At 37.9% G+C, this 17,293-nt stretch overlaps 1 protein-coding gene across 1 annotated transcript in view; it reads right to left on the reverse strand.

Moving 5' to 3' along the window:
- Positions 1–5,362: 5,362 nt before the first annotated feature.
- The window catches only part of LOC126376010 (5-hydroxytryptamine receptor 1A-beta), a 43,607-nt gene continuing 31,676 nt past the window's right edge, over positions 5,363–17,293 (reverse strand). Inside the window, exon 2 of the mRNA XM_050023160.1 lies at positions 5,363–6,870. Within this exon, the coding sequence (XP_049879117.1) occupies positions 5,577–6,870 (1,294 nt within the window). The 3' untranslated portion in view covers positions 5,363–5,576. The remainder of the gene's footprint in view (positions 6,871–17,293) is intronic.

Below are 17,293 nucleotides of genomic sequence, written 5' to 3' on the forward strand. Positions count from 1 at the left end.
TTTTATCTCACGTCGCGTCCCATCGCGCTTACATAGCGTGCTAGGCCTGCAGGATAATAAATAACTAAACGCTTACATTTTGTAAACCGCGACAAGACAAAAAACATCATAAACATAACTGAGGAAGGGTGTTGCAACGCTCTGTTCTATGTTACGATGAAAAAATGCGCAATGACGTCAGTAAGGGTCGACCTATTGACAGAACCAAGGAAACCGAAAGGACGCGGCTAGTCATAATGGTTGCTTTTACGAAAATATTTACGATTAAAATAGTTGGTAACCTTCGATTTTTAAATTAAAACACTTTATATGTTACAGGTTGTATGTTAGACCACCCTTTTTGTTTTAAATGTGTGCCAATAACAATTTTGTATACTTGCAATATGTGTGTATAACTTTATGCCTGTGCCCGCAATGGTTTAATAATAACAAAAATGATCACCTGATTGTCCAAAAAGTAAGATGATCCGTGCTTCGGAAGGCACGCTGAGCCGTTGGTTCCGGTTACTACGTACTGATGTAAGTAAGTAGTCGTTACAAGAGCCATGTCAGGGGCCTTTGGCGGCTCAATAATAAACCTGACAACAGGGTTGATGAGGTTGGTAATTCACCTCACAACCCACACGATAGAAGAACAAAAATGATTAAGGAAACACACTCTGGGTGTAAAATGAGATACAATGTGATATCATCCATCATATCACTTTCCACACGGCGAAAATAGCTGGCGAGTTAGTGATCAGAATTCAGTGTTTAACAGCCTCCGTGGTCTAGTGGTTAGAGCGTCAGGCTCACGATCTGGAGGTCCGGGTTCGATTCCCGATGGGGACATGGTCGAAATCACTTTGTGAGACTGTCCTTTGTTTGGTAAGGACTTTTCAGGCTTGAATCACCTGATTTTCTGAAAAAGTAAGATGATTCCGTGCTTCGGAGGGCACGTTAAGCCGTTGGTCCCGGCAATAAGCCGTAAAAACACCTTCACCAACCCGCAGTGGAGCAGCGTGGTGGAGTATGCTCCATACCCCCTCCGGTTGATTGAGGGGAGGCCTGTTCCCAGCAGTGGGACGTATATAGGCTGTTTATGTATTCAGTGTTTGTGCATATCTGTGTCGACACACGGTAAATGGAGCGTGGAACGAACGACTATCATTCGACTTTGTACAGGCTGGATGTACCGAGACTAATAATAGAAAGAAACACCTCAACATCTCCATAGCATCATCCTGTTTCTCAAGGGGTCCTCTTACCTAACCTGAAGATTTGACAGGTCCGGTTTTTATAGAAGCGACTGCCTGTCTGACCTTCCAACTCGCGAAGGGTAAACTATCCCAATACAGGTTAGGTCACAACTCCGAAAATGCATTTCTAGGGAATATGGGTTTCCTCAATAGAAAGAAACACCTAAAAAATAAAAAATAATAATTATAAATTATTATACTTTGTTTTTTTATGGAGAATGCTACTCCGACAAGAGCGTGGCTCTTAAATTAGTGATGACTCTTTAATCAATTATAGGTACTCTTTATATTTTTATTCTCTATACTTTAGATTTGGTTACATAATAATTGAATAGTGTCCTAGGTCAAGGATACGTTATGAAATTCTGAAATGCTATATAAGGACAGATTCAAAGGTGACGTTTCATTTTTCTATTTAACTTTTATAATATTAACTTTAATAATTATTAATTGGTAAAAAAATCAAGTACAAGTACTACAGTTGTTGATGCGTGTTCCTAGCATCTACATACTCATCATCTATGGATGGATAGGGAGATCGGGCCTTAAACCACCACGCGGGCCCAGTGCGGATTGGTGATTATTCACGACTGCTAATACAGCCGGGACCAACGGCTTAACGTGCCTTCTGAAGCACGGAGGAGCTCGAGATGAAAACTTTTTTTTGTGGTCACCCATCCAATGACCGGCCTTTGCGAAAATTGCTTAACTTCAACAATCGCAGACCGAGCGCGTTAACCGCTGCGCCACCGAGCTCCTCACTAAACAATGACTATTAGAATCATTTTTCACCACCAGCCATGAAACCTTGTACGTCCGTAGCTTACATCCGCTCAGTGCCCTGCCTTGGCCAAAAATTTCCACTCCGGCGCACCAGACAATACATCATTGTTCTACATACGGACTCGTGTTTGCATAACATACGAAAGTGATTCCGAGTTCTCACTTTGTTTACTATGACCAATTTCAGGTCAAATGATCGAATATTTTAAAATATACAGGGTATTAGTGGCATCGTAACGAATACTGAGGGGGATGATTCACACCATGATTCGGAGTAAATATCAAGTGGAATTTACCGTCGCAATATTCATAATTTATTTTTGTTGTTTTTTTTTTGTACTTAAATATTTTCAATCCTTTTGCGATAGAAAATTCAACTTGATATTAACTTAGAATAATGAGCTGAATCACCTCTCTCAGTATTCGTTACGATGTCGCTTACACCCCAAGTGTGTATAGGTAACCATACAAGATGAGGGGATGATGCAGACCACGATTCTGTGTTGATATCACGTGGAATTTCCTGTCGGAAAATTAATGAAAATTTTAGTGTTTTTATAAATTAGTTTCAGTTCCATACATTTGTGACGGAAAATTTCACTTCATAACTACTCACAATAATGGTCTGAATCACCCCTCAAATTATATTCGTTACGAAGTCACTAACACCATGTATTTTTTGTCGTATTACGTCCTCGAGTAACCCGCAGGACTGGGAGTCAAAAAAAGAACAGTAAGTATACAAGTAGAACAGAAAAATCATAAGATTTTTTTTTTGACGTGACTTATTGTAGATTTTCCGCAGATGACATTAACTTCTTGGCCGGACAAATGGGGAGCGCTAAGGGCTCTCACCCGATACAAAATTTAAGACAAAAGGCCTCAGGGGTGCCACTGTGGCTCAAGGCATCTTCTGAATAGTGGGCTGATAGCGAGAAACGCTGAATGAGAATGAAAAGACTGCGGGGTCTTTCTCAGGGTCTATTATAATTAAAAAGTTACCAACCGTAATAGGACATTGACGTTATTATCTATACCTATTTAATGTTTATTATGTCATTGTTTGGTATTCGTATGCTGTATCAAATAAAATAGGTAATCTCATGTTATATTTGCAATAAATAATTAAATATTATGCAGCGATGCGTGTTCCGGTTACAACGACACGAGGAGTGTCGTCTTCAATGTCTTCGACTGCTGTTCGTCGTCAATACAGCCTTCACACGTTCTGTTATTCAATAAAAATAAGAATAAAATACATTTATTGCCAGTAACAGTTTACATTTTGGTGTAAGAACTAGGTAATTACGAAGCGAAGCGGCAGCGGTGATGGAAAACATCTTGAGGAAACCCACATTCAGACATGCAGTCGCTTCTGTAAAAAACCGGACGTGTCAAATCTCCAGGTTAGGTAAAAGCGGACCCTGTGAGAAACGGGATAATGCTAGAGAGATGATAATGTTTAACTAGGTAATTACGAATACGTGTAAAGGGAAATGGCTTGTGCTGTGATGGAGCCATGCTATGGCGCCATCCAGCGCTGGTTTTCAGTTATTTCCTCTTCCTTTTTGTGCGGAAGTAATTGACAACGTATATTATTGTTAACATTTACCTATTATTTATTTACTTAAATGATACAGGGTCTTAATAACCTCGTACCAAATACTGAGGGGGATGATTCAGACCATGATAAGGAGTTAATATTTATTTTAAATAAGTATTTTCCGTCACAAAATTCATGCCTTTTTTTGAAATTACATCTTTTCAATTCTATACTTTTGCAATGAAAAATTTAACTCAGAATTATGGTGTGATTCCTTTATATGTAGGTACGTAAGATCACAGTAACCGCCTTCGTGGTGTAGTGGTTAGAGCATTGGGCTCACGATATGGAGGTTCAGGTTCGTTGGGGACATTCTCGAAAATCTTTTTGTTTGGTTAGGACATTGCAGTAGCATGATCGTCTCTTTCGAGTTAGGTGATATACTATTTGTCTGTCCAGTAGGGCTAATATGCGCAACGTGATAAAATTTTGTCCCGACCATTATATCGATTTAATTATGTCGTTTTGTCGATTGGTGCTAATATGTGAACTCAAATAAGTCATGTCAAAATACGAACAAAATCACGTGGCACGCATGTTAGGGGGAAAAAATTAACTTATCGATTTCGACAATATTTATTGAATCGGTCGATAATTTTATCACGTTGCGCATGATAAAATTATCATTATATTTATCAGATCTACTCTTTTTCTATCGTACTTAAAGGTTATGTGGCGGATTACCAACCTCATCAACCCTGGTCACACAGGTGACTGGACACCAGTCTGGGTTATTATTAAGCCACCAAAGCTAATTATCAGATTATTATATATGTACTTTATTTTAATTCCATCAATAAATATCTTCTGAGAATCGAACTCAGATTTTTAGACAGATTCGGTTTCAGTTTTCAGTCAGTTTTCTAGCTTTTACTATTTACGTCATTTACATATTATTATGTCGTTACTTTTGTCTCGACTTCTTTTTTTTTTGGTTTATTACTTACGTTCTTTTTACTGTGCATACTTACTAATGGTAATGAACTGCTCTTTAGAAAACGACATTGTCTCCTGTTCCGCCAATCAGCTAGAGTCTCTGCTACGAGGTCGATCATCTCCAGAAGATTACGCCGAAGTCTCTTCTTGGTGTAGGTGTCTGTATTCTTATTTGTAAGTCTTTCGTGAGTCGTCAAATGTGTATTGTGTTTTTTTTAATGACTGATCAGTCTGTTTATCTTATTCAAATTATTAATAATAGTCCTTTGCAGGTTTTCAAAGCTACAGCCCTAGTCTAAAGGCTTAATCTCGTTGTGAGGCGTGAAAGTGATTACTTTGTCATTTATGATAAATAACTACATTCTATCTACCTGCAGGAAGTCCTGATATTTCTAGTTTCGTTAGGTAACCTCGCGCCGGGTTATCAGTCACTTCAATACTTACGTCAGTTTCGCTCAGTTCCTACTCTGATTTTAATATCTATAGGATGCTTTATTATAAAATTGTAATAATATTATTGTGTGTGAATTTATAAGCACACGTTAAAGCATGTGGTCATTGTTTCAAAATGTTCTGATTTCTCAATAGGCGATTTAACTTTGTTGGGAAACACCATATCTGTCACATGAGTGCACGTGCGCTGCGTGCATGAATAGAAAAGTGTGATATGAAATGTGGTTTTGTAATCCAATGTACCTATTGTTACTGTATTTCGTGCCACCTTCAATGTTTCTGTGTAGTGCAGCCAACTGCGGTCGGATGCAACTGGGTCACCGGGTCACAGTCAAATTAAACGGCTATGAACATTTCATTTTACATTTTTAATACTTCGATACATCAATATGTCAGGTAATAAAAATTTGTCCGCTCAGCGGAAAGGTACGTGGACACAATAAATTAACTTAACGCTAAATCAGTCTAACGTTCGCGCCGAGCGCGTTACGGCTTAGCCTAGTATCACAGATGAGTAGAGCGGTGGGGCGCGGGGCGAAGCGGACCCGGCGGGGGGGCGCGGGTCACTCGTCGGAGGCCGAGGACAGCTGCGTGCTGCCGCCCGAGCTGAAGGAGCCGCGGGCCGCGCCCCCCGCGCGCGCGTTTCCCGGCGCCGGCGCGCCCCCCGCGTCCGCCGCGTCGGTGCCGCCCGGCGACAGCGCCCGCAGCAGCTCCAGCGCCGCGCGCGCCCGCTGCCCGTCCGCAGCAGCCGCATGCGCTGCGCCACCTGCGCGCTCCCACGCGCTCTTCTCTGGCAGCAGCAGCCGCCGCGCCTCGCGCTGCACGCGCCGCGAGCGGAGCGCGAACAGGAACGGCGACGCAGCCGACGCCAGCAACAGCAGAGCCAGCGCCGGCGTGCGCGCCGCCGCCGCCAACCCGGGCGCCGCCGCCGACACCATGGCGGCCGCCGCGTGCGGCACGTGCAGCATCACCAGCGCGCCCGTCAGCAGCCCCACACGCGCCGCGCGGGACTCCTCGCGGTATCTGAACAGCGACGCGTTCGAGATTCGGCAGCGGAACGATGTGATGCGAGACCCGCTGTTGGACACCTGCGGCGTGCGCTGTTGTACAGCCAGCAGCGGGGCCGCCAGGGAGGGGGCCGAGCTCACCGCCGGCAACCCTTTACGCAGATCCTCATTCGATTTGCCCTCTTTCTTAGCGTTACGTAGACTGGCAACTGATGGGCAACGCATCGGGCGCTCGGGGGGCAGCAGGAACGGTCCGAACTTGGCGCTGTCTCCCGACGTCGAGCTGTCTGGGACGTCTATCCTCAACGTCAGACCCTCGCTCTCTTCCACCAACTCGGGTAGGTTCGCAGGGGGCTCGTGTAGCTGTAGTGCACTGGCTCCGTGCGCTCTCGCTCGTAGTCCTGACGAGCGAGCCGCGCGGTATATCCTCGAGTACATGATACAGACGATCGTCGCCGGCAGCACGACGCCGAGGAGTAAGTACACTATGTAGTAGGCGAACTGTATGCCCTGCAGCGCCGGCTCCTCCGGATAGATGTAGCGCAAGGCAGCGATGGTTGCGCGTAGCACCGCGGCGATGGAGGCGGTGAGCCAGGTGGCGGCGCAGAGCGCGGCAGGGCGGCGCTGCAGCAGGCGCGCATGGCAGCGCAGCGGGTCGGTGACGGCGTGGTGCTGGTCTAGCGCAATCAGCATGACGGCCAGCAGCGAGGCGAGGCCGCAAGCCGCCGCGGCCGCGTCGCCCGCCTCCACCCAAGCGTGCGCGCCCTCCCGAGCCGAGTGCTCGCCGAACAGCGCGGGGGCCAGCAGAGAGGTCGTCACCAGGTTCGTAGCCAGCAAGTTGATCACGAACCTAAAACAAAGAAATCGACACGTCAGTTCCTTGAACAATAGGAAGTAGTTACTTCTGTTTGCTTAGCAACTACGGAACAATGAGTCTGTTTGAAATAGTACGCTGGAGGATGTACCGACACAATATTTGTCGCGGTCACGCCTGTTGACTCGCCCTCGGGCGCACGTCAAACAGAGGACCAGTGCGGCTACGTGTAGAACTCGCACTATTTGTTTACACGACAAATGTTCTCAGAAAGTCACAACTTCATAGTTTTGGCCTAATTTAAGAGTTGTAATTTAACGGTTTTGACGTTAACTGAAACAACCCCAGTTTCGGCGCTGTGGAAATATTGGCTGGATTATCAACAAAATTGTTTACAGAAGTTAGTTTTAGTAAACACTAGTGTTCCGAACAGAGCTTTGTTGTACTCTCGGGGACTCGCATACTTGTCAGTAATAGAATGCAACAAGCAGTACAGTGTGTGTGTAATTTGCTGGCGTTTGTATACCAAAGTTCATCAATACCATAACCAATACATTTTACTCTAAACTCAGAACATGTCTACCGTTACATCACAAGCCGTCATCATTTGTTTTTCTCCTATTGCAACATCAAGAATGGGAGCACCACCCAGTATATATTCCGACCTAATACATAATGTAGTTTAAGATTGATGTTAATCTATACAGCAGATTTGAAACTGACTTCTTTCCTTCTACGCCATCTTGGAATGGGCCTATTGCAAATAGATGTGTTCCACAGATTATACGTTGAACATTCAGTGCAATCGTTTCGTAAATAATACGCAGGCGCGGGTTAACCGAGTTTTAGTATTCACGTACTATTTATCATGTCTACCTTGTTTGGATTGTTCGATATTAGGATATGGATGTTTCGGAAGTGCCTACTAGCTAGTGAAGCGAAACATGCAAGCTCGTAGGTATGTATCTAATAATACTTTTATATATTTATGTATATATATGTATAGAAATGCAATTTTTCAGGTCAAGGTGTTTTATTACCTCATTTAATTAGAAATTAGACACACGACTATGATTGTCTTAGCATTTTTAATGTACGAAAATATAATAATACATTAGATACCTACATACATTGCTTTTTCGCAATAAACGAAACATTGACCCGCGATTTTAATTATTTCTACCTACTGTTCGAAAAGTATCAAAATTTTACACAGTTTTACGAAAACTTCGAACTAAAATTTCCATTATTTTTCCGCTGAGCCGTTTGCGTTCCCAGAAACAGTTTTTTTTACGCCACACGGTCTTTGCCTATATACGGCACGATACGACATCACCTCGCTAAACCAGTTTGACGTAAATGACGTCACTACTGCGAAATATACGTATGAGTTGCGTAGAACGGAACGGATCTACGTATTCAAGTTACTGTGGTACAATTAAGCTGTCTTCATATAAGAGCCTCCGTGGTCTAAAGACTAAGGACGTGGAGGGGGTCTAAGGACGTTACAGGCTAAAATCACCTGACTAAAGATACTATTGTTTTATTAAACCCAATTAGCGAAAATAATAGGTTACAGTCCGATTATATAATCAAACTAACTGGAAATCAAAAGTTTCCGTTGTCCGATAGGTAAAACCACGTGGTCAGAGAGGAGGAATGATTCTATAAGGCGTCTGCCTGTCAGCGTGACGTAAAAAGTAAAAAAAAAGAAAAAAATATATATTTACTAAATAAAGTAAATTAACACAGGTTAACAGCGGGCTTTGCAAACGTCAATGTTTCTTTCCGGCCAAACAGTGAATGTCATCCAAATCCAATCCAATATGCCATCCATATGCCATACATACATTATCCCGTTTACATTAATTAGGACTGCAACCAGCATAATATATGCATGAATGAAGAATGTATGAAATAGTCCAGATCTACACAGCTATTAGGGAACTATAAAAAACTGTATTATATGTATTTTTTTTTTTATTAGTACCTACGACCTAGGTATACTTTGTCATTTGTCATAAGCATGTGTATGGGTCACACATAAGCGCACACACAAAAGCATTTAGCAGCGTGCTATTATTACGATAGCTTCTACTGATTGTATGCCAAGTTACGACTTAGTATGAATGAAGTAAACAGCGTTATATAGCAGGAAAAGTGATACTTAGAACTTATCTCACATCGGGAGAACCCGTGTCTAATCACTGTTATTAAAGTCTAGTTTTCTTAAACCATGTTATTTTATTGCGTTTCTTGACCGTATTTTTAATGTAATAAGTGGTTAGGTTATTTCCGCTTCCTTAGATGATATTTCTAACATTGCCACGTGTTTTTTAGTGTTTTAAGTAGTAAATAAAACTTATTAGATTTGTAATAATATACGAACAGAAATATCAGCTATAAATACACTCGAACTCAATAACGAAGTCCATTTCGTATTAAATACAAACAAACGCAAGAAAAGCTTTCGTTTGATAATAATACTAACTTAATGCGGGTAGAGGTCAGTGGATCATCTTCAAACAAACTTTTGATCTGCTATTTTTACTCCAAGGCAAAGGACAAATTATTAATTCCTAATTCAAATCTTGTTTTATTTTTCTTTTCTTCGCGGAACTCGGAACCGCGAATATTTTATTGCATTCGAGTTTATTTACGTGTTTAAGGACACTCTTAACAGCTGTTTTTTTTGTTAGGTGTTTTATGAGTAGATAATTATTTTTAGGCAAAGATAAGAGTGTTAAGTTTATAAATGGAGCTTTATTTTTTCCTTATGTCTGTGCTAGAATGGTTACTAAGAACTTGAGCTAAGAACAGTACTGAAGATAAAAATACTTTTTCTACGGAAAAGAACTGACTTCTTGAAGCAAAAAGTCTGTTTTCGAATGATGGTATCGATTGCTCCTGAAGAGTCAAGGGCTTGCAATTGGCACATCAGATCAGGGTGACCATCCAGCGATAGACAAACGTAAATAATCCTCCATTTTTACAAACATTCCTACAATCGACGTCCAGTCAAGGGAAGGTTATTCTAATCCAGGATTCGAAGATTGACAAAGAATCATAAACAAAACATTACGGTTTATAAACACTCATTTCGAAGTCACGTCCTGAATTTCTTGGGAATTTATTAGCAAAATAAACTTTTAAATCTTGAAAGTCTTTTATCTCTTGTTGTGATGGTAAATAAAGAACGATAGTGCGTTTTTGAACATCCTCATTTTGTTTGGCTAATTCTATTAAAGTATTGGTCATAAAAAATACCAACCTAGTAAACTACTTTTCATAGTTTAAGTACCTACTTAAATATTATAGGATGTATTCATAGCCGATGCTGTATTTGTGGGAGACACGAACTCCGTGCCTCATTTAGAAGGATCCACAGAATACCAGCGTCGTGGCTTTCGGCTTATGCTGAGTGAGGCCCTTTTATAAAGGACACCACCGCCATTGTTGACCAGTCCATACACTCAATTACAATTTGCTTTGATGTTTACTGACTATTTATTTGTATTCTATTGTGTAAGTTGCTTTTATTAAGTAGGTACGTCTTTTGATTGTAAGTTATATGTTATTCCGTGTTTTGTTCTATATTTGTTATTGTGATGTCCATAAATAATAACCGTTTCTTTCTTTCTTAAAAAATTATATCATTATTTATAAATAGAGAATAAAAAAAGCTAAATATTTTCTACTGGACAGCTATCTAAAAAAACTTAAATTTCACCCTACCATATTTAGCTTATTAAAGATAATAAAACAGCTATTTGACCTATAAAATAGCAAGTTTAGAGGTAACTTCGTACAACCGTGGGCCCCACTTATGGTCATCATTGACCCTGACATCTTTTTTTTAGCATTGTCTCTTTGTGCGTCGTTTCGCGTATCACTATTCGGTGTAACTGAATAATGTATAATATGCTGTAATATACCTAGAGTTAAAATCTACCAACAAAAAATTCTGATTCTAACCCAGGGTTTCTTCATGACTAAAGTGTTTTTTTACACAAAAATGTAGATTAGACACTTAACCAAAGTATTTTTTTCTTGGAGAATATTCAAAATGGCGATTCCGGACAGCGACGTGTTTGCATAAATGTAATTTTCATATTTGATACAAAAAATCTTTTCATTTGATTTTCAAATGTCATCCCGTCGGAGGCTGGATCCAATGTCGCTTCTATAGTCACAAGGGCAGACTATATTAGTATGAAGATGTGAGAAACGTCTCGATCGGTTGCTAGGGCAAAGGGAAGCAAAGAAAAAATTTGCAAATCGGACGAAAAGTAAATATTAAAAAAGATCATGGGAAGGGCAATAAAGTACCAGGAACGCAGAATTCAAAGAATATTTTCGATGTAATTTTAAACCGTTTTGAAAAACGGGCTATTCGATTTTCGAATTTATTGTTCTTTTTTAAAAGTAACTAAATTGGCTCAATTACTCTGGATATAATTATTCCACCAGATGGTAAAAATATTGGAGTCAATGTCAACACTACATCAACAAAAATTTAGATCCGCGGAAATATCCCAGAGAACTGTGTGACTTTGTGGCCACGAAGTACTGGAGGAAAACATGCTTAAGAGATGCTTTTCCCCCGTACAATATTAGAACAGAAAACTATTTATAACCTGTACTCATATTCAATATTTATCTTTAATAAAGTAATATTATTCATGTAATGCTTCATTATATTTACAAGCGTAGAAATTAAATCCGCTGTCCGCTGCTCTTATAAAACCGCTAGTATTAAAGCCTGTAACCACAAACCAACTAGTTTACGACTCTACTGATACACACCGCAAAACTTTATGTACTTACGCAAAAATTTCCTCTAACACTTCACATTTACGACATAAAATAAAGTGTTTTTAAATGAAACTTTCCTTATTTACTGTCGCCAAATAAAAACGATAGGTATTATATGCGTCATATGCAACGAGATTGAATGTCGTTACGGTTTATGTGTTGCCTAAAGCAATTATTCAAATTTCTCTATGCACTTTCTATGACCGTATAAACAAAATGGAAAAACAGTTTGTCTATATTCAAAAGTTTTCGTAAATAATAATATCGGTACGCCATCATAGGCGTGTGAGCAATAATGGAACAGACACAAAACTCCTTTTCTACAATATTTGCCACAGATTACCACAGATACACTTCCTAATAAAAAAACGGCGTACAATTTCGTACCAAAGTAGCCTCTACTGCCTGGGAATAGCTAGGTAAACAATTGGAAATTATTACATGAACTGCGAGTGTATCACCTTGGTGCATCACATTGTATATGTATATAAACTAGACTATATGAAGGTCTACATTTGCATAGCCTTGCAATAATTTACCATTAAATTAGAAGACGTTTTAGTTGCGGGGAAATTGTAATTGTTTTAATAACTTATCCATTTTGTCCTCCTAATATTTTTTTTATCTTTCTTTTGTGTTAATTAAAAACTGGTACTGACATTTAATGAAGCCCGCAAAAGTTTGCGTAAATGCATGATATTGTTATCAAACACAGCAAGCAAAAATATTAAGATGTAATTTATTTAAAAATAAAATCACTAACAATGATGCGTTACAAAAACTTACAATAAAAAAAACTCTTGCAACCTCGTCCCCAACAACAAGAACAATTTGTACATAAAAATACCTTTTTAAAAAATAATTCGTCATCAAAACAGACGGCGACATACGGGCAATCAGATAAGAAGCGGATATAAACAAATACATCTATTTCGTAGTGGTTTTATAACAATTACCAACAAGGTTGGGAAAACCCCAGGTTTACCTTCCGAGATAATAATGAATATTTTAATATACTTAAATAAAATATCTCGATGACATCATTTATGATGACGTCTGTGCCCCTAAAAACACCTAAGAAGCAAAATTTAAATGCACTTTCACTGGCCATAAATTTTGATGAAATGGCGTTTTATTTTGGCTTTTCGGCGGGAAACGGGAACGGGACAGTTGCTTTCTTCATTGAGTAATCTAAATAATTAATACGAAGTGGTGTTTTGTGGTTAATGATCGCATTAAGTTAGTCGGAAGACATTCGCGAGTGTTATTATATTGGAGTATTCAATAAACAAAGTGTATCTGCCTATTTTCGCTTCGTGCTGGGAAGCCGCTTCATAACTCAAAAGTTTATGCGGACTTTTGAGTTAATTCGTTTGGGGTTCGGAGTAGGAGTCTACTCCGAGGGTGGGGGCTTAGGTTTCATCATCATCACCTTTCATCATTTCATTAATCATCAAGAAAAAAAATACGTCAGACATGGCTGTATGGGCATAGTTCCCTTTGCCTTACCCTTCGGGGAAAACCAAAACAAAAAAAAAAAAAAAAATGGCGTTTTATTTACTTTTAAATTTATTTGAAATTCCTTAAATTAAAGATAACTCAATTTTAGAATAAATAAATAGGCTGTATCATGTGTGTGTTCGAGTTTTAAAATAGTATTTTATAACAAATTTAAATAGAATCACATCATTTTTACGTTTACATCCCAGTTTCATAGTTTCAAAGTTAAAGTAATTTGTGGTTTTTAGGTCCGTATCCGACTTTAAACAGGAAAAAACGTCAATTTATACTAAAATTATTTAATAGTGACAATAGGTAAAATTGCGTACGCAATTAAAACAAGAAATACGCATTACTTCCAGTGACAATGATACTACAATTAAGGACAATCATACTACTTCATTACTTAATATTAATATATCAAGTAGTCCCTAGAAACAGAGATTTTCTACTTTAAAAAAGATAAATTCCTTATCCTATAACTGTTCCACAATCAAACAATCTACTTACATCAAGATTACTCATATCAGTTATATCAGCACAAAATTCCCAGGCGGAATTCACAGACAATCTCACACAAACATCTTTTACTCGCAAGTTTAACAATATACAAAGGCTTCTTTGTAAGTCCAATATGTGGAATATCACCGCAAATCGGACAGTACACGTCTAATTTACAAAGTAGGTCACAGTGAGACTCCTCAACTCCACACTACACACCCGTTGATTTAGTCGGGTTCGCACACTAATAAAACTAAGTGGAGGTAAATTTTCCTTCAAAGTTAATTGGTTTTAGCTGAGTTTATAGTTGTTACAAGTGTTGGCTTTTCTCTTGGCCGGCCTTGTTGGCTCTGTAGGCAGGTTTATAGGTTACTTACATATGTACATATTTTTCCAATATACACTTATTAATTACAGAATATCGTAACGCAAGCTCAGTAAAATAGGTAAGTGAAATGTGCTATGAAAAGTAAGGCGTAACAGTTTTTTTTTTACTCTATGATAAGATAGGAAATAAACAAAAAGTCATAAAGTACTTTTATCACCAGGAACGCGGATGTTGTTCCCAAGTGCAATCCCTCCCACAAAATCATAAATTGTCATCAAGTGGGCCTATTAATTGATCCTTAAACACATGTAGACACATGCACAGGTCCCATTGTCTCCTAATAGATTCATTATACAACATTCATATATGGCATCTTGAGTAATGACCCATATGATTTCCTAGTATGATTCAACCAAGGCTTTTTCGATACATTTCTTATGAGATAATTATGTTGGATACAAAAAATGGCTTGCCTTTTCTGTAGGAGTTATGATTGGAGGATTAAACACAATGCATTTTTTTAAATAAAAATAAAACGTGTGACGTCATGGCGGATCATAAATAACATTCTATTTTTGAATTTAATTTGTATATAGCGAATGTTGTAGAACAGACAGTAGGTATCTTAAAAATGTATGTGCCGACCGCTTGTTAAAATTATAAAGAATTCGAATCGTAACAATACATTTATTTTTAAACCAATAATAACCTACCAATTAAACCTGCACTAAAACAAAAAACGGAAGGCAAGTTCCGACTTTACCTAATTGTATGTTATGTGCATACATTAATTCATACATGTGAATTAATTCATATATGAACACTATAGTTATTGTTACATTACAATATGCTCTGATTTATACTTTGGAAAACAAATTATGAATATTCTCCACTATAAAATCCAAATGAAAATAAAACATAGTTTGTGTGTAATTTTAATTAAGTAGATTAGTTAGACCTTCCAATTAGTTAAATCATACAGAATAGAATGTGTTGCATAAGGACGAGTAATTTCATTAACTCATATTCATAGTAATCTTTTTACATTGTTATAATCATAAAATTGTCCCTATTATTGTATAACTAAAACAAAATTATGATATCATAGTAATTATGCAATGAATTCCTAGTTCTAATAAATTTTCCTTTGTAAACAAATACCTGTTTTAATAGGTACATCCATCATTAAATAGAATAAATCCATCAATCAAATTGCTTACTGTAAATTACTTTACAATGTTGATATGTTTTATATACTATAATATTCTTTGATCAAGCCAGTATAATAAAAAATAAATTTAAACTTTATGCAATACATAATATTTATGTAGATTTTATTATACGAATAAAACTGAAATCAATACACAAAAAAAAAACACTGAATATTTTTGTTAGCTATTGTAGAAATGTTTACTGTTTACTTGTTGATTCAATGAACAGTGAAAATAAACATATTACTCTCTTTTTATTATTAGTTACCTAGTCTATCTTTTATCCACAGGAGATACCATTGTGTTTGCATGTAATACAAACCACTATTATTATTGATTAAATAAGGTAGGTATCTAAATATACACCTTTAAATGAATAACTGAATAAATACTGAAATATCTTAAACCGTTAAGTACAACAATGTATTACGTAAGTACCAAGTGTCTTTTCTCTGTTAATAAACTAATGTATAAATCAAGAAGACTTTACATCAATAAAAAAATAATAAATGTGATGCACGTGCCTTTACAAGCATTGTTTTTTTTTTATAATGACTACCGCATGAAAATTGAAAATATGAAGTCATCTATTGCTTATAAGTTGATATATTATCGTATACTATTACCTGTATTTACATGATACTATAGAGAATCGGATTAATTACTAATTGTATATTTCGAAATGTATTTGTTTGCTTATATTTGAAGAAGTGCACGTGTGAGTCTATCTATAAGTCTAGGTATAAATCGTGCACGGGTTAGAAAAGGAAGGAATTTTGCATAAATGAAATGGGTATACCATTATTTTGAAGCTCTGTCTGTGTGTACAGGCATATTCCGCCAACTGTCAAAGCAAATATTGCAATTCTAATTTCTAAAACAAGTCCGAAGCATTGTGTCAGCCGGTTTATGCAGCCTTGCAACAAACCAGTTTGGGATCCTGCGCGACCCTAGACTCTCTAATGTCACTGGCCCCTTTTCATAGTATTTACCCAAATTATTACTAAACTTTAGAACTTCATAATTGGCTGTACATAGATAATATAATTAGTCTTTGCCTTTCTGTGAAATAAAGCAACAAAATATATTAGTTTCAAAACTGTAGAGTAAAAAATGAAATTCGATTTTTAAAATATCCGATTCATTTCTTCATTATGACAAATGAAATTCAAAAATACGAGTTTATTTTCATTTATTTAATCTAGATCCCGTAGGTAAATCAATATTCAGCCATCTTTGTTGATAATAGCCCTTCCGTTAGTTTGGAAATTCGACCTGTCAATCCTGTCATTCACAACAGGCTATAAATATCGTGCCTATTCTTTGAACATATTATTATATTGTTCTGCTATTTTGGCGACAGTTGAATAGAAAGTTTGACATTGATTCGTATTCGGAGGCAGCATCGACAGCAGACAATGTTACTCGCTTTGTTTTAATTGTTAGTAAACTAATGTGTAAGTTATTTTAATGCTTTAGCCCATATTTATAGTTATATAATTTGACTTGATAGAGTTCAGTTTCCATCATCATCAGCCCACTAACGTCCCCACTGCTGGGGCACGGGCCTTCCCTATGGATGGATAGAGAAATCGGGCCTTAAACCATCACGCGGGCCCAGTGCGGATTGATGGTTATTAACGACTGCTATTGCAGCCGGGACCAACGGCTTAACGTGCCATCCGAAGCACGGAGGAGCTCGAGATGAAAACTTTTTTTTTGTGGTCACCCATCCTATGGCCGGCCTTTGCGAAAGTTGTTTAACTTCAACAATCGCAGACCGAGCGCGTTTACCGCTGCGCCACCGAGTTTCCATAAAGAAGTGAAATATTAATGAATGATGAAAATATATGATTAGAGTTCAATACATGACTGAGTTAAATTAAAAAACAAACTACAAATGTATAAAAATCGATTTGCATGTTCCAATGTCAATCAATACATTAATTATGAGAACTAAAAATAGACGTTCAAAATAAACTTAAGGAAAGTTCAAAAACACATACTTAAATTTGGCTACGTTAACCTTATCAAACGTATTAATTCTGATCAATTTACGCACGGGAAATATGCACATACATAATGTAAAATACCTTTCCTACAT

The sequence above is a fragment of the Pectinophora gossypiella genome, chromosome 20 (assembly GCF_024362695.1).
Source record: "Pectinophora gossypiella chromosome 20, ilPecGoss1.1, whole genome shotgun sequence".
In the NCBI taxonomy this organism is placed as follows: Eukaryota; Metazoa; Arthropoda; class Insecta; order Lepidoptera; family Gelechiidae; genus Pectinophora; species Pectinophora gossypiella.